This window comes from Bos javanicus, chromosome 5, assembly GCF_032452875.1.
Source record: "Bos javanicus breed banteng chromosome 5, ARS-OSU_banteng_1.0, whole genome shotgun sequence".
NCBI classification, from domain to species: Eukaryota; Metazoa; Chordata; class Mammalia; order Artiodactyla; family Bovidae; genus Bos; species Bos javanicus.
In genome coordinates, this window is record NC_083872.1 from 74,834,794 (window position 1) to 74,858,184 (window position 23,391).

The 23,391-nt window shown below is 49.9% G+C and overlaps 2 protein-coding genes across 5 annotated transcripts in view; both read left to right on the forward strand.

Moving 5' to 3' along the window:
- LOC133248748 (apolipoprotein L3-like) lies at positions 1–14,224 on the forward strand. The gene is made up of 5 exons (XM_061419066.1): positions 1–56; positions 138–241; positions 9,371–9,478; positions 10,724–10,835; positions 13,336–14,224. Exons 1-5 carry the CDS (start codon positions 1–3, stop codon positions 14,222–14,224), a joined length of 1,269 nt encoding a protein of 422 aa, XP_061275050.1.
- Positions 1,775–23,391, forward strand: part of LOC133247895 (apolipoprotein L3-like) — a 35,904-nt gene continuing 14,287 nt past the window's right edge. For 2 of the 4 annotated variants that reach the window (XM_061417306.1, XM_061417307.1), the window contains exon 1: positions 1,775–1,876. The gene's annotated coding sequence lies outside the window, so the exon portion shown is untranslated. Of the gene's footprint in view, positions 1,877–21,974; positions 22,061–23,391 lie in introns of those variants that run through there. The other 2 variants (XM_061417305.1, XM_061417304.1) reach the window with 2 other exon arrangements.

Consider the following 23,391-nt stretch of genomic DNA (forward strand, 5'->3'; position numbering starts at 1 on the left):
ATGGCGTTCCCGCCCCCCTGCTTCCTGGATTTCTGCCTGAGGTTTAAAGTGAGCAGGTGGGAGTGGTGACTGTGCTCCGATTTTCCCTGCAGAAAAACCCCTGCCTCCCTCTCTTCCTCCCTGTGTCCCTTCTGTAGGTGTGACACCCAGATCTGGCTGTCCCCAGAGGACCCCGAGCTCTGGGGAAGAGGCATTCTTGAGCTCCAGCAACTCCCGTGGGGTCAGAGGCAGACTTGTGCAGGTCAGTGGGCAGGGCAGCTGCCCGTTTGCCCCTTGACTCCTCTGTGTCTGGACTCTGGGGCTTGTGTCCTGGCCTGAGCCTGGAGCTCTGGGAACAGGGTGTCAAATGAATGTTTGTAGGATGTGAGCTGCTGACATTCTCCCACCAAACACAAGTCCCTGAGTTGCTGGAACAAAGTGCCCACCTCTCCCTTCCTCTCAGCTCCCTTATATGCAAAACACGTCAGATACATAACAGTTGGCTTTAAGAACAAACTATGGTTGGCTATCCTCATGGAATAATCTCCTGTCCCTCCCTCAAAACCTGGGAGGAGGGGACCATAATGGCCCTGGGACATTTCCAGGGGTGAAGCAGCCCTGAGGGAAGGGCAGGCGGGCCTCCATGGGGCATCCAGGTCCACTGCAGTCACTTCTGCTTGAGGCAAACGGAGAAGTTCACCAGCAGTCCAGCTGCAGGATTCTCAGACTGTGGGAACTTGACCTGCATTTCTTCATCTGTGAAACGGAGCCAGCACTCTTAGAGCTGATGTGAGATTCAATAGGAAAGGCGTGGACGTTGCGAGCACAGCACCTGCCACATGCTGAGCCCCCGTCTACAGAGGCTCTTTGCTCAGGAACCAAACGGAGACAGGGCCAGCTCTCCGTTGCAGAATTCTCTGAGTCGCCAGGACACTGGTTTTCTGATAAAAGTCTTCCATTTGGAGAGAAAAAAATCTGTTGTCAGGTGGAGATAAGCCAAGGTAGCAAAGGGCAGCGTGCTCTCAGCCCCTCCCACGAACTTCTGCATCCACCTCATGGCAGTGACCACCAAGGCTGGGCCTCCTCCTGTGGGCCACTGGGACTAAAGGCACTAGTTCAGTCCCTGCCAGCAGGGCTAAGTCTAGAGGGATCTGATCAAAAGGGATGGGGGGAAGCGCATGGACAGAGTGGCTGAGGGGTGGCCTTAGGCCCCTCTTCTAGGTAGCATGGGAGCAGAATAGGAAACTGTGGCCTCTACAGGCGAGGTCATGGAGGGCTTCTCAGAGGAGGTGATGCCAGATTTGGGCTTTGCAGAAAACATTTCTCCCGGTTGGATGCAGCAGGTGTCCCTGGCAGAAGAACCTAGAAGTGTGAGTGAATCCTAGAAGCCACCAGGACGTGGCCCTCAGCAACAGAGTATGACCAGTATGCACTGAGCAGCTGGTCTGTTCTAGGACTGCACCTCATGCTGGTGGCACGAAGGTGAACGAGGCAGCAGGCTGGTGAGTGTGGGGTTGGAGGGGTGAGAAGATGGAATGGAGGAGGTGGGAGTGATTTGCCAAGGGACTCACGGTGCATTGGTGGCAGGTCTTCCTTCATGGAGCCTGAGACAGAGTGGCCTGTGTGAAGAAGGATGTGGAATGTCAGGACTGGGCTTCTTTCTCTAAGCAGGTCAGCTGGAGGTGGAAACAGTCCCAGGATGGGGCCTGGTGGGCAGGGTGTTTGTTTGACTTGAACCACTCAGAAGTAAGGGCTTTGCTTTCACTTTTGCTTCCCAGAGTATATCTAGGCACAGAGAGTATATGTGGTCATTGCAGAGATGCACAGCTGGTGGCTGCCTCTGCACAGCTGAGAACGTCTGGATCTTGTTCACACTCAGCCAGAGGAAAACCCCTGGGTAAGCAGAGGGGAGGGACCCTGCCCATCTCCCCACCCTCAGGATGAATGTCTGAGAAAGGATGATGTCACTAGTTGACAGAAGAAGGGAACTGGAAGCGCAGAGAGGTGAGGTCATGGACAAGGCAGCAGGTTAAGCAGGGGCAGAGCCTGGATGTGGAGGCAGGTGTGTCTGAGGGCTTCCTCCCAGCCGAGGGCCCCTAAACAGAGCAGAGGGAGGGCCACAGCTGCTCAGGTGGGCTCAGCTCAGGATGTGGTCTCCTGAGACATGAGTGGCGACCCCAGAAGGAAGGTGGGTGTTGGGTGTGCTTAGTACTTTGGGAGATTGGAGGAAGCAGAGAGGGTAGAGGAGGACAGGGGAGTCAGAGCCTCCCCTCCTATGGCCTGGCCACCTTAAAGCTGTCCCCAGGGTGCTAGGCTGGGGCTGATGGGGGAAAGGGGATTTTTTTTCAGTGACAAGGAATCAAGGTTTGTTGAAAAACCTTGCTTCTGAGAGCCAGGCTATGCCAGGCCCTGGGGGACATTGCGGCCTGGAAATAGACAGGAAACCAAGTGGGGAGTCGAAGGGCGTTGGCTTCCTGTGTTTGCCAGGCCCTCTGCTCAGGATGTGGGTGATGGGAGGTCCTGTGTGGGGAAGGTGGCCCTGCTGGAAGAAGTGAGAAGGGCTCACTGCACAAGGTCCATATACATCCTGGTGTTGCAATGTTAAGATAAAAAGCCGAACTCTACAGACATCAGTATAACAGGAGAGGCATGAGCTTAGATCTATGTCTTTTACCGGCAGAGACAACCCTAGAAACGTTGGGTTATTAAAACCACATTCCCACCCTGCCCTTGTACCCATGTCCAAAGGCCTGGTCTTGGCCTCCTCTCTGCCCACAGCGAGCTGTGTGACCCTGGGCAAGCTACCTCCTGGGGAACTGTTTGTTCTATTCTCTTACTAAGTTTTTAAAAGCTGATTTCCACTTTTCCCTGTGGGTACAGATGTTTTTTCTGACCTGGTTTATGGGATCCTTGGCAATTTTTATTTCCATTAGTTCAGTAGGTTCGAATTTCCATTATATCTTGTGGAATGTGTGTATTTAGAAAGGCTTTCTCAAATCAATGTTATTTTTAATGCTTCTTTCAGTCCCTTCAGTTTTTTCTCTCTGGTGTATTGGATCCCTTTGAATGATTGATTGATTGCATCTTTAGTTTCTTCTCCATTTTCTTCCTCCCTCTCCCCTTCTCCCCTCCCTCCTTTTCTAATTTTAACAGGGGAACTGGGGTTGTGCTGTGTCATCGAGAAGCTGCTTGTTTCATGTCCCCATAAAGGGTCCCACCCCTCATATTTTGGCCAGGCTGTGCCCAGGAGGGTGGAGGGTGCCCAGAGGCACTGGACAGGAGGAGCAGCAGAGAAGAGACAGGGCCCCTGATGATGTGGGAGGGTTCTCAGACCTGGAGAAACTGAGCAAAAAGGGACCACGACCAGGAGTAAAGTGCGGCCTTCAAGAGGAGCTGGAGAGCAACTGGGGGAAGGTGGCAGAGGGAGGCTTGGAGCTGGGCCTCCAGGCACAAGTAACCCATCACGCGAGAGGCCAGTGTGGAAGCACATGTCTTGGGGAGGGGCAGCTAGTGCCAAGTGAGGTGCCAGTCTCGTGCAGCAGGCCTTGTGGAGACAGAGAGTGTGAGGAAGACAGAAGCTGGGGCAGTCGGAAGTTCTGGGTGCTCGCCCAGGGACTTACTTAACGCTCTTTTCCATTCCCAGGGAGGGTGACTGCAGGCACAGGAGGGAGATATTTGGGGAGAATCTGTCTGCCCATGAGGAGGGAAGGGATGCATGACTGGCCATGAAGCTGGGCAGGGTCAGGCTTCTCCAGGGTCCTCCCCTCTCCCACCAACAGCCTTTCCAGAAAGGGGCCAATCAGAGGCTAACAGAGGAGGAAGCCTGGATAGGAATCCAGCAGAGGAAGCACTATCAGCATCCACACCCATTTGAGGCCCCAGACAAGGCTCAGGAAGAGGCCAAGAATGGGAGGGAAGGATGAAGGATGAGGTCGATGGTTCAGATGTGTTTACAAAGTTTTGGCATCACCCAGGATCCAGCCCTTTCTGTCCAAGCCCTCTTCTTCTTTCTGCCTTGGCTCTTGGTCCTTGTGTTTCATGATGTCAGTTGGCTGCCCTGGCTCCTGGGTCATGCAGCTTCCAGGCAGAGAGGGCGGCGCAGGACCAGCCAGCTCTCTTCTCCCACTTGCTTCAAGGTAGACCAGCCTGTGTGAATTCTCTCCCATCCACACAATCAGTGCCTCCAGCCTCCACCACCAGGCACACTCCCTAGTGAACAAGCTGATGGTTACTGTTCCTGAGGGACAACCCCAGGCATCACAGAAAGAAGGTGATAGAAAGATTCTAGGATGGGAGCTCAGGTGAGGGGATTTGGGGGAGGCTCTAAGGAAATGGGGGCTTCCCTGATAGCTCAGGTGCTAAAGAATCTGCCTGCAATGCAGGAGACCCCAGTTTGATTCCTGGTTTGGAGGATCCCCTGGAGAAGGGAAAGGCTACCCACTGCAGTACTCTGGCCTAGAGAATGCCATGGACTCTATAGTCCATGGAGTTGCAAAGAGTTGGACATGACTGAGAGACTTTCTCTTACTCACCAAGGAAATGGGTCCACTCTAGATTAGGTGACACAGAAAATGAGGGGCACTTCTATCAGTGGGGGTCTCGGTAACTCATCTATGGAGAGGGGAGACCAGAGTGAGCATAAAGGTGTGACTGGTAAAGAAGCAGTCCTGCTTTTCAGCCAAGGGACGGGGTGTGGTGTTGGTGGGGGTGCAGTGATGGGTGTTTGCTGTCTCCTTTGCTCCTTCTCTCAGGGTGACCCTGTGTAAGGCTGGAGTTCTGTGAGAGCCTTTACATCCAACGGGAGAAGAGCATCACCCTGTTGTGACACTAGGCCGGCCTTGGGATGTCGGGGGTATTCTTTCCTTCTCAGTCCTTTATAATGGTCACATAAACAGACAGAAGGGAATATGCCCATTGATTTTAAGACTCCTCTTATTATTAAATTCAATTAACAGTGAAATATTTCCCACTACACTTACTCCTCTTTGCAGCATAGCTACCTTTTGTAAGCTTTATGTCTCCCTTCTTAGCCACACTTGATATAAACTCTTCTCATTGAATTGTTATGAACTCATGGCCTTTCTCAGACTCAACTTGGCCCAATGAAACATGATCATAGTATTCACTTTCCATTGTCAGCAGCATTATTATATGTGAGTTACATTCAAGTTGCTCAGTCGGGTCCGACTCTTTGTGATCCCATGGCCTGTCAGAGGAGCCTGGCTTCTCTGTCCATGGAATTTTCTAGACCAGAATACTGGAGTGGGTAGCCATTCCTTCTCCAGGGGATCTTCCCAGGGTTCGAACCCAGGTCTCTCACATTGCAAGCAGATTCTTTACCATCTGAGCCACCAGGGAAGCTCATTTTATGTGGGTGCCCCTTCTAAATGCTGCTCTGAACATTTCCAAGAGAATCTTTGCCTTTTGGGGGTGTATAGTTGCCAACCTGTGGATATAGATGCCGACCTGTGGAACTGACCTCCCCTTCAAGGAGTCTTGCTTCCTTTGAGTGGACAGAAGCCCATGGGTGCACATGTTTGTGGGCAAGGTGCTGCCAGATGATGGCTCTGTTTAAGGCCACAGGTCACTGTGATTGTCCTGGTTTACGTGTATTTTCATCCCTCCTTTTCTTAGAGAGCTTGGCTTCATCATCACAAACATGTCTCCTACACTGACAGTTGTCACATCGGGTGTCAGCTTACTTCTTATTGTCTCTTAATCCAATTGCTTCCACCAGCTTTATGTGGTGGTGCCAGAAATCAATCCATTCTTATGGGTTACTAACTACTATGAAGTGACTTCTGCTTTTATAAAATTTTAAAAATCCAAAATAATAAATGCATATGTTTAAAACAAATCAGTTTATACAGAGGGTTCTGCACACTGTTTGTAGTAAAAAGCACTTTTATTTGTTTGCTTTAGGAATATCCTTAGATAATTTCCTTACTTACAGGGTCATTGAGAGAAGTAAAAATAAGTGAATGCTTGAGAAGCACTTAGAATGCTGCCTGGGGCAGAGTGGGACGTCGTCAACCACAATAGCTAATAAACATTAAGTATCATATTTTTCTTTTCCTAATTTAAAAAGTTTGATGCTATTAACTTACTTCTTACCAGGGAAGATAATGATTTCAGTTATTCTTATACTTTTTCTTATATCTCTCACTCTCTTCTCCTAATATCATTATATCACTAATCTTACATCTTCTATTAGAAAACTTTGTGGTTATATGCACTTTGTTTGTGCCATTGTTTCTTAGGCCCTCAGGTTCAACTGGTGTTTCTTGATTCCCCACTTTGTAAAATGAGACTAATTCTCTTTCTCCCTTCAGTGCTTCAGCTCCCAACTTTTAGAAGTGTGATTTAATATTCATATTGATTGACAGCAAATAAATTTAGTTCTCATATTTAAATGCTTTGTTCTAGAAGTTAAAAGTCAAAGAAGAGAATTTACGTTTTGTGATGTTTTAAATGTTTTCTCTTGAGTAACTTGTATTAATACTATGTATTTGCACATACATTTTGGCACAGCTTCAGTTTTTCCTGATGTTTGGAATTGCCTTTGTTTTCACCTCTTGCACTGTCTATCTTCAAATTTCCTCCATTTCTTTGCACAAGTGCCTCATATGATACCGAGTCCCCTGTCCCCACAGACTCTGGACTTTTGACGCCATTTTGAACTGGTTTCTCTCTAGATCTGCTGTGTGCCCAGCTGTGATCCTTGGATTCCCTTCTCTCTGGGTTGATGTTGCTGATTCCTGGATCACATTCAGGAATCTTTCTTTCTCTTGGTTATCCTTTGCATCATCATCACACACACACATCTTTTCTTTCCCTCTGCACCTCACTCTCAAGTAACTTGCTAAGGAAGGATTGTGAATAGCAACATTTCTATTCTCCACTTAGCTCCATTTCTTCTGTCATTTAAAAAAGATTTTCTGGAAGCTTTTTTTGGCCTTCTTTTCCAATCTTTCTTTAGACTTATTTGGTAAACAGTTATTCATTCCAAATATTTTTTTTCTCTGTTTCATTTTTTTCCCACTTCTCAGTGCATCTCATTTTATGAATAAAAATCCTTTCTAATTGACTTTTTGACCTGGGTTCAAGTTTATAAATTATTTTCTTCCTTCAGAATTGTCCATCCATCTCTTCTGGTGTCATTTCTCATCTGTTTGTCTTAGTCACCCTTTTCCACATTGTCATAGTTTCCATGTATCTAATCCTGGATGACCCATTCGTATTTAAGAGGGAGTAGAGTTGACTAGTAAGCTGCCCTGTAGAGTGCTTGCCTGAGGACCCCTAAATTCCAGAATATAGAAATATTTTTTCTGGAGTCTCTGAATTAAGATTTTCCTCCATCTGCTGTGGATTTGGGTGAATATTTGATGGGATGTTGGAGAAGGCATTGGCACCCCACTCCAGTACTCTTGCCCGGAAAATCCCATGGATGGGGGAGCCTGGTAAGCGGTAGTCCATGGGGTCGCTAAGAATCAGACACGACTGAGCGACTTCACTTTCACTTTTCACTTTCATGCATTGGAGGAGAAAATGGCAACCCACTCCAATATTCTTGCCTGGAGAATCCCAGGGACGGGGAGCCTGGTGGGCTGCCATCTATGGGGTCGCACACAGTCGGACACGACTGAAGCGACTTAGCAGCAGCAGTGATGGGATGTGGGTTGCTGGGACTATCCCCTGCTTTCTCCTTCTGTGTAACTCTCATTTTGCTCTAAGCAAGCATTCCTCTAGCCTGTACACCTTCTCTCCGTTTCTTCCCTCCACTCCTCTTTATTCAGCAGTCACTTCTTCATCCAGTCAGTCTTCAAACTATTGCTGAAGACTCTGGGCTCCTGTTGCCCACATTCCTGGCTTTATATTAGCAGCAGAGTACCGAGAGGCAAGGTATGGGCTCTTGAGCCCAGTAAGTGGGTTGAAACCCAGTCTGTCATGGACAAGATTTCTGACCTTGGGCAAGTCACATAACATCTATGAAAAAAGGAGGGGAGTTGGCACACATATCTCAAGAGTTACTGGAATTATTTGGATAATTATTATAATTATCCAAATTATATTCAGTAAAGTCTTAGATTAACTATCAGTACAGAACGAAGACCAGAAGCACAGAGACGCCTCCTATCAGTAGCAATTATTACAACTGTAAGCATGTTTCCTATCATTTCAATCAGCTCTCAGGAGGGGGAGCTGATAAATGCACTTTTGTCTTCTTACAATACTGCTGAATGTAATCAACGTTAGCTTCCTTTCATCATCTACCAAGGCAATGTAATCCCAAACAGAATTAAAAAATTCTCTCTCAATAAAGATCTGTTTTAAAGTAGAGACTTCTGAGAATTGGCAAGATTAAAAGAATTGACACCCTCATATATGAATATAACTGTAATCAATTGGTGCAATTTTTTGGCACAACAGAGCGACTCTAGGTATGAAAACATTTAAAATGTTTAGAGCCCTGACCAAATCATTCTACTTCCAGAAACAGCTTAAGGACACGGTCTCAAGTACAGGCAAAGTTTCATACAAGAAGAGTGTTCTTTACACTATTATTTACACAAAAAATTAGAAACACCCCAAAGTGCCACAGTCAGGGGAGGACCGCAGAGAGGACTGGGTGCCATCCAGGTCCTCAGCTGCCCAGGGCAGGGCTGCAGGGAGGGGGCTTGTGGGAGAAAGGCTCCTGTGGAAGGAAGGAAGATGTGGGCTGTGGGAGCTGCAGCACCAGAAACTTTATCAAGGCAGAGATTCAGGCACAGGGAGCAAGACATCATTTTGGAATAAAAAGAGTCATTTACCAATTAACATATATCCCCAGGTAAGTATTTTTGTATATTGTTGAGAGTAGAGCATAGTTATCATTAACCTGCTATTTGAATCAGAAAGACTTGGGTTCAAGTCCAGACTCTGGCACCAGCATGAAGTCTTGGGCTGACCCATGTTTAAGGTGAGTTTCAGGAGCCTGCACATCACAGACACTGAATCAGTATTAGTTATTACCAATTAGTGACACAGGTGTCCCAACCTCACATAATTCCCAGAGTATTCCTTTCTATGCTCCTTTCTATGTGTTCTTCTGTCCCTGGTTTTACTGCTCCTATAACTTCAGAGATGGCTGTCTCCTGTCTGATTACCTTCTCCCTGTGCCCCAACAGGAGAGCAGGACTCTGACTCAACTTGGAAGGAGCTGTAGGAGGTGAGTGACTTTTCTTAACTAACAGCCAGCAGAGCCCAGGGGACAGGGAAACGCAGAGGGTCAAGTCCCTGGTGGCACTGGTGTCCGTCCCAGGGGAACCCACCAGAGGCCTCCCCCTCGCTGCTCCCTGCAGCCACTGCTCACTCGTGATCTAGCCCGCAGTCTGTTTTCTCTTCCCCAAAGGTGAAGCCACACCTCCTTCCAGCCTGACTTGGATGGGTGAGCCGAAGGGACATCTCCAAGACTCTGCTGCCGCCATCATGAACTCAACAGAACTCTTATACTGCTCAGGTAGTCAGCTATCTCTTGTCTGGCTGGTTTCCACTTGTGATCCAGAATTGAGGGTGGTGCCTCCAGGCTGAGACAACCCACAAAGGAATAAAAAACCAAGAAGGGGGCAGCTAAGCATTCCGGAGTCCTCCAGAGAGGCCAGGGGAGCCCCCTGCATTTGGGGTTCTATCCATACAGCCTCAATCCCAGCCCTCTCCTCAGGGCACCAGAGCACGCTGTCTACTTCCTCTTCTACTGCCATCCAGCAAGGGACTCAGAAGTGAGGCCAAGACAGCCCGCAGTGAGGGGGACAGCTGATGGGGATCCCCAAGATCAGGCGGAAGAGGGAGAGGAGGTCCCCCAACATCCCTGGAGCTTCTCCTGCCCTCTCCCTTGCTCCAAGCCTCCTTGTGCTCCCAGACCCTGGGGTGTCACCACAGAGGCTGTTTCCTCCAGTTCTTGCCCTGCCACCCCTTCCACCTCAGCCACTCTGCAAGGGTTAGGGGACCCTGAACTGAACTCAGGTCCGGACTGTGCCACCTCAGTCCTCAGGGAAGGGTGGTCAGAGCTTCAGGATATGAATTGGGGCAGAGGGGCACATATGTCCCTGCCCATAAATCCAGGGACCTTTGGTCAGAAAGATGGACCTTAAACACATTTTCAGTTCAGTTCAGTTCAGTCTCTCAGTCATGTCCAACTCTTTGCAACCCATGGACGGCAGCACGCCAGGCCTCCCTGTCCATCACCAACTCACAGAGTTTACTCAAACTCATGCCCATTGAGTTGGTGATGCCATCCAACCATCTCATCCTCTGTTTTCCCCTTTTCCTCTCACCTTCAATCTTTCCCAGCATCAGGGTCTTTTCAAATGAGTCAGTTCTTCGCATCAGGTGGCCAAATTATTGGAGATTCAGCCTCAGCATCAGACCTTCCAATGAATACTCAGGACTGATCTCCTTTATGATGGACTGGTTGGATCTCCTTGCTGTCCAAGGGACTCTCAACACTCTTCTCCAACACCACAGTTCAAAAGTGTCAATTCTTCAGCGCTCAGCTTTCTTTATCCTCCAACTCTCACATCCATACATGACTACTGGAAAAACCATAGCTTTGACTAGACAGACCTTTGTTGGCAAAGTAGTATCTCTTCTATTTAATATGCTGTCTAGGTTGGTCATCACTTTTCTTCCAAGGAGCAAACTACTCAATGCCATTTCCATTCCACCAAAATTTCTTCTAATTTTAGTCTTTTCTTTTTCCATCTAGAGAGTGAAAATGTTTATCAAGTTGTCACTGAGGATTCCGAGGTCACACAACAGAAACTGAACATCCTACTCCAAAAATGGGATAAATTTGTGGCTAAGGCCAGTATACCCAGGTAACATGCATGGGTGCACCAGAAATGCCACTCAGATCCCTTTGCCCCAGGCCAGGTTCTTCCTGGCAGGCACACCTCCCCAAGGCAGCATCCTGTAGTTGGAGTCAAGGATGTTCCTTCTCAAGATCCCAATAGCAGTGTTTCCTTTATGGCATTTGGTGGCAGTGAATGGCCTTGTGTGATGAAGAGATGAAACCTGCTACAGGGGCAGGTTATGTGACCTTGGACATGTGACTGAACTACTCTCTGCCTTAGTTTCTTCATCTGTTCAGTTTTATTGTGCAGACACTGAGATCATGCATGCAAAGTGCTTTGCATGATGGCTGACACAGAGTAGGTACTCAATTAATATTAACTTTGAAAAAACTTCTTGGGAAGAGACAGGGGCTAAAGATCTTTTTCCTAGAGAGGAGGACAAAGCAGGGCTCAGTTTTGAACAAGTCAGTAAATCCTTCCAACATCCTTTTGTGTTCCTGGGGATTCTGACTAGAGCCCTTTCCTTCCCCATCTTAGGAACTGTACCAACACTGCAAGATCCAGCTGGTCCATATGGCAGAGGGGCTGGAGAAGAACTGGGTGGAGCTGGTGGGGTCCTGGCTCTAGTCCTGCCCAGCTGTGGGGCTCTGGGCTTATGTCTTGGAGCCCCAGATCTGTCCTGTGTCCAATGGGAATAGCGATTCAATCTGATGGACTATAGTGATGGCCTAAGAGTGAACTGCAGGTCAGAAGTGGGGAAGCAAATGCAATCATCTCATCCAAAGTCCCAGTGAAGGCTAGACCAGGGTCAGCCCCAGGTGTCAGGGCAGAGCAGAGGGTCCAGGTTGGAGGACAAGTAGGCAGGCTTAAGCAGGACCAGGATTAGAGTGAGGAGAGTGGGCCCTGAGGATACAGAAGTGAAGAGGCTGTGATGCTAACAGAGGTTCCGGGAGTGGGAGGCAGGACATTTCTTTCTTCCCTAATGGGATCCCCTCATGCTGGGCTAGAGGGCCCTGGGTGATCATGTCCTCCACACCCTGCCTGGGACCTGGGTTCTCTCTCTATCTGGGACCCTCTTCTAGTCTATGTGGAGAGGCCCTCACAGTGGGAATGCAGTGTGGCTCAGTGAGCCTCCAGACTCACAGTGAGTGGCTGTGATTGCATGTCATTTGAGGGATTCTTAGGAGCCTCATGCATCCCCACTGAACAGGAGAACACTTCCTCCACCAGCTGTGCAAGTGCCGATCTCTTCAGGGTTAACAATTCAGATGGGTGTTTCCTCAAGTCTCTTAAGTCTTGGAGAGGGTGTATGAAGTTGCACATGGCCTTGGGGTGCAGGCACGTTTACCAGCTAACATGTAACATCCAAGAGGTCAAGGATGCTGGGTGATGGGTCAGGAGTCAGTGAGGTAAGCTGGAGAGTCCAAGGGAACCAGGGCTCACAGCACATCTCCTGCTTCCCTGTTAGGTGGGGAAGTGGATGGACCCAGTGACTATTCAATGGAAAGATCAAGGGCACAAGCCTTGGAAGAGAGCAGATGCCAGGCAAAATGATCTTTCTGGTGCCTTCTACCTCTGAATTTTGGTGGTTTTTTTTCCCTAAGTATGCAGAGTTAGCCAACCAAGATCTGAGCACACAGTCCCCAGGACTGTCTTTACATTTAACACCAGTAGCACGTTTGGGGGTTCCCATAATCACCCTCAGGTTTGAGGAATTTCCTAGAAGGATTCTCAGAGCTCACTGAAGATGTTGTCATCCCGGTTATGGTTTATTATGGGAAAGGATGCAGTTTCAGCCACGGGGAAAGTCTGGTGGGTTTCACACACAAAGCTTCCGTTGTCCCCAGGATGCTTTCCAGCCTTGGATTCAGTGTGTGGCAGGACACACAGGGCACTGTCTTCCTGGGAATCTCACCCACTTAAAAACAAATTATCCTAACTTGTGGTCTCCAGGTCCTCCCGGTGGTCAGACTAATGCCCTGGAGTCCAGCTCCTCCAGAGGTCAGAACTGATACCACGTGACCCAGAGGCCCCATCATGAATTACACATTTTCTGTTTGTCCAGTGGCCAAAGGCCCGAGGAGATGAGGACACTCCTATCAGCCAGAATATTCTAGGGGCTTAGTGACCACTTCCCAGGATCAAGGGCTAGGAGTGGATTGACTCCTCACTACACATTAAGGTCCATGAGTGAAGGGTTTTCTGCCCCAATAAAACTTCTCTTTGTTTCTCTGTGGAGTTCCCACCCCACCAACTCATGGCGAGTGATGGTTTTGACCTGCCCCCGAGTGTCTTTACCAAATGCCTACCTTAATTATATCCTAATATGACTTTTGCTTATGTTTTCCACCATTGAATAAGTCTATAGAGCATCTACAATACCCAAATATGTGCTTGATGTAAAAAGAAAACACTTATAAACATTTAATTAAACAATTTCTGTAATTTATGCAGAACAGATCCTGTCCAGCCTATTTTTGCAGACAAACAAATTTTCTTAATTCCTTGACCTTCATTATTACAGAGAGGAGGCAAAGGCACTACATGAGTATCTGAACAGGCTGAAAACAAAATTGAGTGCAAAGGACCCAAACACAGTCCAACAAGACCAGCTGGACAGAAAGAAGCTTTTGGAGGAGTTTCCTGTGATGAAACAGGACCTGGAGGAAAACACAGAAAAGATCCATGCTTTTGCAGACAAAGTTGAGAAGGTACACAAGGACTGCACGATTTCCAAGGTGGTGGCCCACTCCACTGGCGCTGTGTCTGGCGTCCTAAGCATCATTGGCCTGGCTCTGGCACCTCTGACAGTGGGGGCCACTCTGCCTCTCTTGGCCACTGGGTTAGGGCTGGGCATAGCAGCTGCTGTAACCAATGTGTCCACCAGCTTCGTGGAACAAGTAAGCAAGTCATCAGCAGAAATGAAAACCACTCAACTGCTGTCCCCTGACATGAAGAAATGGAAGGTAATCAAGGATGTACTCCATAAAAGGACACCTCAAATTATTTTTGCAACGAGGTCATTCATCACTTGCCTAGAATACATTGAGAAGCAAGTCCAGTTCATCAAGGTGATTAAAGTCAGCCCTGCCTTAGCAGCCAAAGTCAAGATCTTCATAACCAAAGGGAAAACCTTCATCCATGTCAGCGGTCAAGTGCCGAAAACTTTTAGCAGCATGGCTTTAACAATGACCAAAGGAGTCCGTATCCCTGGCCTAGTCATGGCATGTTTCGGCCTTGTGGTAGATGTGGGCTTTCTGGTGAAAGAGTCAATACATTTACATAATGGAGCAAAGGCAAAGTCAGCTGAAAAGCTGAGGCAGCAGGCCCAGGAGTTGGAAAACATATTGGAGTTACTCACTGAGCTCCATGAGAATCTGCAGGAGGGCCCAGTTCCCCCACCCCCAGAGTAGTGCAGGGACTTGGGACATTTGCTGGGTATCTCAGAGGCAGCTTGTTAGAGGAGAAAAGGAGGGGAGACAGCATTGATGGTCCTGGGTGTTAGGAATTTGGCATTTCTGGAGCTGAGCACAGCAAGGGAGGGATGGATGCAGGTGGCAGATGAGGGCAAAGTAAGAGCCTGGAGCCTGGACTAAGGGAGAATGGGGGGCTAAAGAGTGAGGGGAGGGGAGAAACCACTTATTTTGGATAAAGAACACACTGAGGGTAGAATAAAGGCAAAGGCAGGTGGAAATAGCTGTGGAAAGACAGGAATATGAAAGGGTTGAAAATGAGAGAAAGTCAGAGCGAGGAGTGTTGGGATCCATGAGAAGTAGCCGGGGCTCCTCTATCGTCCTCCTCAGGGTGTGATGTCCCAGCAAGAAGAGTCTCCCCTGGTGGTGTTCTCAACCCTATGTCTCCAGCATCAACTTACCTTCGATTCCAGCAGGTTTTTATTAATTAGGCAGGGACTTCTTTTGTTTGTTTGTTTTTATCAAAGTGTAGTTGACTTACAGTATTGTGTGGGTTTCTGCTGTACAGCCAAAGGTATTGATTATACATGTGGTTTTGTGTGCTATACAGTAAATCCCTATTGTTCATCTATTTTATGTAGGGTGATGTGCATCTGTTAATCACACATTCCTATTTACCCTTCCTCCCCTTTCCTATTTTGTACCAAAAGTTTGTTTTCTTTGTCTGTGAGTCTGTTTCTGTTTTGTAAATAAGTTCATCTGTGCTACGTTTTAAATTCCACACATAATTGAGATCACACAGTATTTGTCTTTCTCTGACTGATTTACTTCATTTATAATAATCTACATGTCAATCCAAGCAGCTGAAAACAGCACTGTTTTATTCTTTTATGGCTGGGTAGTATTCCAGTTATTTCGCATCTTTTTTCTCTATTGATGGACACTTAGGTTGCTTCCATGCTATTATACATAGTGCTGCTATGAACACTGGAGTGCGTGTTACTTTTTGAATTAGAGCTTTTGTCGTTTCCAGAAGTGCTGACTCATAAGATAACTCTATATTTAGTTTTTTAAGGAAACTCCGTGCTTTTCCACGGGCTTCCCAGGTGACTCAGTGGTAAAGAATCCGCCTGCCAATACAGGAGACGTGTGTTCGATTCCTGGGTTGGGAAGATCCCTGGAGAAGGAAATGGCAATCCACTCCAATATTTTTGCCTGGAAATAGTCCATGGAGAAAGGAGTCTGGCAGGCTACAGTCCATAAAGTCAATGAGAGCCTGACACGACTGACGACTAACACCGGATCTCCTCACCTTGTGTTCTCTAGACTTTATTTCAATAAATAGCACTGATTCACTGAGGCTTCCTTGTGTTGACTGATGGGCTCACCTGGGTCCAGATGCCTGAGCTCCTTCCCTGTGAGCCTGTCTCCCAGGGTCTCAGGGAGCATGTCCTCCATGGCTCCTCCTGCCTGCACGCTGGGCTCGCAGCCAGTCATTTCCCTCAGACCCTGGAGCCCCCATGCCCCATGGGACGCCCAGGGGAGCCCGTGTCGTCTGACTTGGGCTGAGCATGGGGATGCTTCTCCTCCAGCCCCAGGGACCAGGATGGACACGGGGCACCTGAGGGTGACTGAGAGCAGAGGGCTTGTGTGCAGGTGTGAGGGGGCGTCAGCCATAAACAGAGGGCCAGGGAGAGACAGCACATGCCTCTCCCAGGCTGCCTTCACGTTTCACCAGGACTCCTGCAGGAGCTTCCAGAACCGTGTTCTTGTGTTTGCCTTGGGGCAGTGCCCTGTTCACCTGTCTATTCCCCACCAGGGCTAGAATGACTCTTAAGAATATTATCTTAGCCCTACCTGCTTCACCTCCTCCACGGATGCCTATGACTCTGAGCATAGACCCTCAAAGCCTCCCTGCAGCTCAGCCTGATGTAGCCTGTGGTCCCCCAAGGGCAGAGATGGTCACCAGGCTGACTCCATCATGAGGGGCAGGACTGAGGGCTTTGGAAAGTGGGCAGGAAGGAAGGGAAAGTCCATCCAAGGCCGTGTTCTGATCTGGTCACCCATTTGGGATTGCACCTGCCTGGACCTTCTGAGGAGCCATCATGGGATGCCTCATGCTCCTCCTCTCCAGGGAGGAAAGGGGAGCATCTGGGTGTGTCTCTCACCCCCACGGGCCTGCTCCACATGGGCACCAACTCTCTGTGTTTTCACGTGTGGGGCATGTGAGCACCTAACAGTTTCCCACGCCTGGAGCCCAGGGCAGGAAGCCAGAGACCTGGGACCTGGAAATGATCCCAGGATGTCACCTAAGTCCTTCCCCACGTGCTGCAGAGCCTTCTCCACACTTTTCTCCAAACCTCCCTCGGAAGACTTTCCTCACTGCCTCGGACACCCTCTCAGCCTGTGTTTTCCTGAGACTTCAACCAGTCCTCTCTTCCTTCTTGAAGATGTCAGCAGTCATGGCCATCGCCTGCCTGACCTTCAGAAATGTGAGTTCATTCCTTCATCGGTTCTTCTTCGGTTCCTGGAGAATTCCCATCCTGCACAGACTTCTCTGGGCAGGGTTTCAGGCACTGGGTACAGAACCATTCTGTGTCCACCCCCATCTCCCCCTAACCCTTAGAGCTGGACTCCATTGAGCTCAGTGTGCAGCTGATGCAACTCCACGGTGACCCGTGTCACATGAGATCCTTGTAGTTCTGAGCAACAGAAACTGCATCTGGCTAAGGGAGCACAGAAGAGGGTGCACTGAGAGGGAAGAAGTCCAGGTCAGAGGATACAAAGAAGTCCCAAACACGCACAGTTCAGGGAGGACAAAAAGCAGGACACGTCCCCCTCCAGGATCCCACAGTCTGTCCCCTGAGGTCCCGTCAGCAGGGGGCTTAGGTCCAGATACCTGCAATCTCAGTGTCAAGTTCCCAAGAGACAGAATAACTTGGGCCTGGGGACGGTATCCTTGGACTAATATATCAGGCTGAAGGATGAGGAAGATGAATGAGTAAAAGGGACCTGAACCCTGGGGGAAAGTCTCAGGTAGAGATGCTCCAGATTGAGTGCTTCCTGGATGCACACGTGCCCTCTGTCCAGACCAACAGACATGACTCTCCTCACGCTGTTCTGGGTCTAAGCACCCCACACACGACAGTAAGTGCACCACCCACTTCCCAGCTGGAGACAAACACGAATCACCTCCCCTGCTGCATCTTGCAGTGATGTCAAGGGTGAAGGGCCCCAGCACGATGCCAGTGCATCTCCTGGTCCATCAGGCTCCTTTCTCAGTATTCTGCATGTGTATTATATATGTGCAGGCAACAGGGAGGTGCAGTAGAGACCCCGGCCCCCAGGAACATTGCTCTCCTGATACCAGTCTTCACTGGAATCCCACTCCCTGTTCCTCTTTCCTGTGGGGAAATTCACCCCTGTGGAGCCTGGGCTGGGCCATTGCTGTGTCAGCACTGTCACCTGGGTCCTAATCAGGACCTCACTGCACCTCTGGGAGCAGGTGCTTGTCACCCCAACTGAGAGCAGGAGGAAGAAGAGCCCAGGGACCAGGAGAGTGGCTGAGGCCCCTGCCTGGGGAAGGCCATCCTGGGTGGGCCCTCTGGGTGCCTTGAGCCTCCTCCCTGATCCATGTTGAGCTGATTGGTCGGGAAAATACTGGGTGTTCTGTTCTAGGAGGAAGTGAAGTACCTATCCCCCTGGGAGCCCAGACCATGCAGTTGTCTGTCCCCACCCGCTGTCCTGTCCCCTGTGGGGAGCGATGGGCAGGGATGTGTGCTGCACACATGTGCCTGCCACCCGGGACCTGAGTGCCTCCGGGCAGAGCCTCTGTGGACAATTTCGTGTTTCTCTCATGCCTTGGTTCTGGACATCTTTAAGATCCTGCTCCCATCTCTCAAGAATGCCTGGAAGTTCACATTAAGTTGTTCTTTTTCAAAGGGTGCTGTCCTGGACCTCATACTGGTGATGACTGCTGAGTCTGGGCAGAGCCCTCCCTCCAAAGATAGGGACATTGTTTTTGAAAGACAGCAGACGTGTTATGCCCAACCATTTTTTAACCTGATAATTAAAAAGCTGTATATTTCATTATGAAAACACAACTAACGGTTCAGATTCAGGATATGGGGTAAAACCTAGAGAAGTAAAATAATTCCCCCAGTAAGATTATTGGGCCATCTCTCTACAGTGCAGCTATGTTTTTAGAAGCAAACCTCAAAAATCTTGTTGTTTCTTCTGTACATACTTCAGTTCATCCCTATATTTTAAAAAGGTCTTTGCCTGGTTACTTTCCTGGTGGCTCAGAGGTTAAAGCATCGGCCTCCAATGCTGGAGACCCGGGTTCGGTCCCTGGGTTGGGAAGATCCCCTGGAGAAGGAGATGGCAACCCACTCCAGTATTCTTGCCTGGAGAATCTCATGGATGGAGGAGCCTGGTAGGCTACAGTCCAAGGGGTCCCAAAGAGTCGGACTCGACTGTGTGACTTCACTTCACTTGCCTGGTGGCCAGACCCTAAAGAATCTGCCCGCAATGTGGGAGACCCGAGTTCATATCCCTGGGTCGGGAAGACTTCCTGGAGAAGGGAATGGCAACCCACTCCAGGATTCTTGCCTAGAGAATTTCATGGAGAGGAGTCTGGCGAGCTACAGTCCATGGCTTCACAAAGACTTGAACACAACTGAATGACTAACACTTGGCAAATGTCTAAGTTCGCTCTGCCCATATTGTTGGAATTTAGGCTCTTGGAACTTCCTTCCTTTTAAATAACACTGCAGTGAACATATTTGTGTATGAAGTTTCCCGCTCATCTTTGAGGCTGTTTTTCCAGGGGTGGGCCCTGCAGATGACATTGTTGGGGTAAAGGGAATGAGCACTTAAAGGCTCCCTGTGTCTGACCCATTCCCCCCCGACGCCCTCCCCCCCGCCGGGTGTCCCTGCAGGCTGACTTCGCCATCGAGGTGTGGCCAAGGCCACCTATGAGTGCATGTTCACACCACCTGGCGCACAGCCTCCAGTGGCTGGATCCCAGGGCATGGACCTAATTGAACGGGGGTGTCCTCAGTCTGTGGAGGTCCTGGCTTTCACGAAACCTGATTCTTCTCAGCAAATTGTGTTGCTTGCACAGAGTAGCTAACAATTGTTTTCACTCGGATGCTGGGTTACACTCAGTCTGGGCCCAGCCTCCTCGTCAATGACAGTTATTGATGAGAGACTTGCCCTGTCACAGCGCTGCTCCCAAGCCACTTGTGGCCCTTGCGCACCACCCTGCACCTGGCCCTACTTTCTGGGCTTCCCCTGCTTCGCTCCTTAGGTTCCTAAGTAGGTCGAAGCCCCTCTTGACTTTAAACTACCTGTTTAAAGAAACACTCTTTCTCTAATTACCTAGGGTAATGTACCAGAGCCCCGATATCCACTGCCACCTTTGTTAGAAATGCACGGGGCAGAGACGGAAGCAGGTAAAATCCCTTCAGGGCCCAGGTTCTGTGTTTCTCTGCAAGTCTGACTCCTTACCTGTCCCGTGCTGGCCCCCACGTGCCCCCTTCCTGGCGTCCCCCCACCCCGCTTTCCCTGCACCAGGAGAAGTCTGTGCGCAGAGCGTTAAGACCGATCCAGGGCCTTGGTCTTTCTCTAGGACTCCGTGGTGGCTGGGGTGGCATGTGGTCAGCGGTCAGCTCTCCTCTTCTACATCAAGGTCCTGGAGATCGAGAGCAACCTGTACCGCATGGGCCAGAGCGGTACAGGTTTTCTTTGGGCTACTGTGCTGGCCCACCTGGAGGAGGAGTGGGACCTGAAGATCATCGATGTCATCATCGGCTTCCAGGCCTGATGCAGGGGCTACCTGGCCGGGAAGTGAGTCCCGGGACACCCACCAGCAGCTCAGGCCCCCAGCTGTCCTGTGTGGACGCACTGAGGAAGCAGGGCCTGGCAGCCCTCACCCAGGGAGGTGTCCCCCGGGGAGGCCCACATGGCGTTCCCGCCCCACTGCTTCCTGGATTTCTGCCTGAGGTTTAAAGTGAGCAGGTGGGAGGGGTGACTGTGCTCCGATTTTCCCTGCAGAAAAACCCCTGCCTCCCTCTCTTCCTCCCTGTGTCCCTTCTGTAGGTGTGACACCCAGATCTGGCTGTCCCCAGAGGACCCCGAGCTCTGGGGAAGAGGCATACTTGAGCTCCAGCAGCTCCCGTGGGGTCAGAGGCAGACTTGTGCAGGTCAGTGGGCAGGGCAGCTGCCCGTTTGCCCCTTGACTCCTCTGCATCTGGGCTCTGGGCCTTGTGTCCTGGCCTGAGCCCTGAGCTCTGGGAACAGGGTGTCAAATGAATGTTTGCAGGATGTGAGCTGCTGACATTCTCCTACCAAACACAAGTGCCTGAGTTGCTGGAACAAAGTGCCCACCTCTGCCCTCCTCTCAGCTCCCTTATCTGCAAAACACGTCAGATACATAACAGTTGGCTTTAAAAACAAACTATGGTTGGCTATCCTCATGAAATAATGTCCTGTCTCTCCCTCAAAACCTGGGGGGAGGGGATCATAATGCCCCAGGGACATTTCCTGGGGTGAAGCAGCCCTGAGGGAAGGGCAGGCGGGCCCCTCCATGGGGTGTCCAGGTCCACTGCAGGCACTTCTGCTTGAAGCAAACCAAGAAGTTCACCAGCAGTCCAGCTGCAGGACTCTCAGACTGTGGGAACTTGACCTGCATTTCTTCATCTGTGAAACGGAGCTGGCCCTCCTAGAGCTGATGTGAGATTCAACAGGAAAGGCATGGACAGTGTGAGCACAGTCCCTGCCACACGCTCAGCCCCGTCCACAGAGGCTCTTTGCTCAGGAACCAAAGAGAGACAAGGGCCAGCGCTCCATTGCAGACTTCTCTGAGTCGCCAGGACACTGATTTTCTGATAAATGTCTTCCATTTGGAGAGAAAAACATGTGCTGTCAGGTGGAGATAAGCCGAGGTAGTAAAAGGCAGCATGCTCTCAGCCCTTCCCACGAACTTCTGCATCCACCTTATGGCAGTGACCACCAAGGCTGGGCCTCCTCCTGTGGACTAAATGCACTAGTTCTGTCTCTGCCAGCAGGGCTAAGTCTAGAGGGATCTGATCAAAAGGGATGGGGGCAAGGTCATGGACAGAGTGGCTGAGGGGTGCCTTAGGCCCCTCCTCTAGATACCATGGGAGGAGAATAGGAAACAGTGGGCTCAACAGGCGAGGTCACGGAGGCCTTCTTAGAGGAGGTGATGCCAGATTTGGGCTTTGCAGAAAGCATTTCTCCTGGTTGGATGCAGCAGGTGTCCCTGGCAGAAGAACCTAGAAGTGTGAGTGATTCCTAGAAGCCACCTGCATGTGGTCCTCAACAGCAGAGTATGACCAGTATGCACTGAGCAGCTGGTCTGTTCTAGGACTGTACCTCATGCTGGTGGCACGAAGGTGAACGAGGCAGGCAGGCTGGTGAGTGTGGGGTTGGAGGGGTGAGAAGATGGAATGGGGAGGGGTGGGGAGTGATTTGCCAAGGGACTCACGGTGTGTTGGTGGCAGGTCTTCCTTCATGGAGCCTGAGACGGAGTGGACTGTGTCAAGAAGGACGTGGAAAGTCAGGACTGGGCTTCTTTCTCTAAGTAAGTCAGCCTGAGGTGGAAATAGTCCCAGGGCGGGGCCTGGTGGGCAGGGTGTTTGTTTGACTTGAACCACTCAGAAGTGAGGGCTTTGCTTTCACTTTTGCTTCCCAGAGTATATCTAGGCACAGAAGGTGTGTGTGGTCGTTGCAGAGATGCACAGCTGGCGGCTGCCTCTGCACAGCTGACAACATCTGGATCTTGTTCACACTCAGCCAGAGGAAAACCCCTGGGTAAGCAGAGGGGAGGGACCCTGCCCATCTCCCCATCCTCAGGATGAATATCTGAGAAAGGATGATGTCACTAGTTGACAGAAGAAGGGAACTGGAAGCGCAGAGAGGTGAGGTCATGGACAAGGCAGCAGGTTAAGCAGGGGCAGAGCCTGGATGTGGAGGCAGGTGTGTCTGAGGGCTTCATCCCAGCCGAGGGCCCCTAAACAGAACAGAGGGAGGGCCACAGCTGCTCAGGTGGGCTCAGCTCAGGATGTGGACTCCTGAGACATGATCGGCGACCCCAGAAGGAAGGTGGGTGTTGGGTGTGCTTAGTACTTTGGGAAATTGGAGGAAGCAGAGAGGGTAGAGGAGGACAGGGGAGTCAGAGCCTCCCCTCCTATGGCCTGGCCACCTTAAAGCTGTCCCCAGGGTGCTAGGCTGGGGCTGATGGGGGAAAGGGGATTTTTTTCAGTTACAAGGAATCAAGATTTGTTGAAAAACCTTGCCTCTGAGAGCCAGGTTCAGTGCCAGGCCCTGGGGGACATTGCGGCCTGGAAATAGACAGGAAACCAAGTGGGGAGTCGAAGGGCATTGGCTTCCTGTGTTTGCCAGGCCCTCTGCTCAGGATGTGGGTGATGGGAGGTCCTGTGTGGGGAAGATGGCGCTGCTGGAAGAAGTGAGAAGGGCTCACTGCACAAGGTCCACATACATCCCGGTGTTGCAGTGTTAAGATAAAAAGCCGAACTCTAAGAACATCAGTATAACAGGAGGGGCATGAGCTTAGATCTATGTTTTTTACCGGCAGAGACAATCCTAGAAATGTTGGGTTATTAAAACCACATTCCCACCCTGCCCTTGTACCCATGTCCAAACGCCTGCCCTTGGCATCCTCTCTGCCCACAGTGAGCTGTGTGACCCTGGGCAAGCTACCTCCTGTGGAATTGTTTGTTCTATTCTCTTACTAAGTTTTTAAAAGCTGATTTCCACTTTTTCCTGTGGGTGCAGATGTTTTTTCTGACCTGGTTTATGGGATCCTTGGCAATTTTCATTTCCAAGAGTTCAGTAGGTCAGAATTTCCGCTACGTCTTGTGGAATGTGTGCATTTAGAAAGGCTTTCTGAAATCAATGTTATTTTTAATGCTTCCTTCAGTCCCCTCAGTTTTTTCTCTCTGGTTATGTTGGATCCTTTGAATGATTGATTGATTAAGATCTTTAGTTTCTTCTCCATTGTCTTCCTCTTTCTCCCCTTCTCCCCTCCCTCCCTTTCTAATTTTAACAGGGGAACTAGGATTGTGCTGTGTCATTGAGAAGCTGCTTGTTTCATGTCCCCATAAGGGGTCCCACCCCTCATA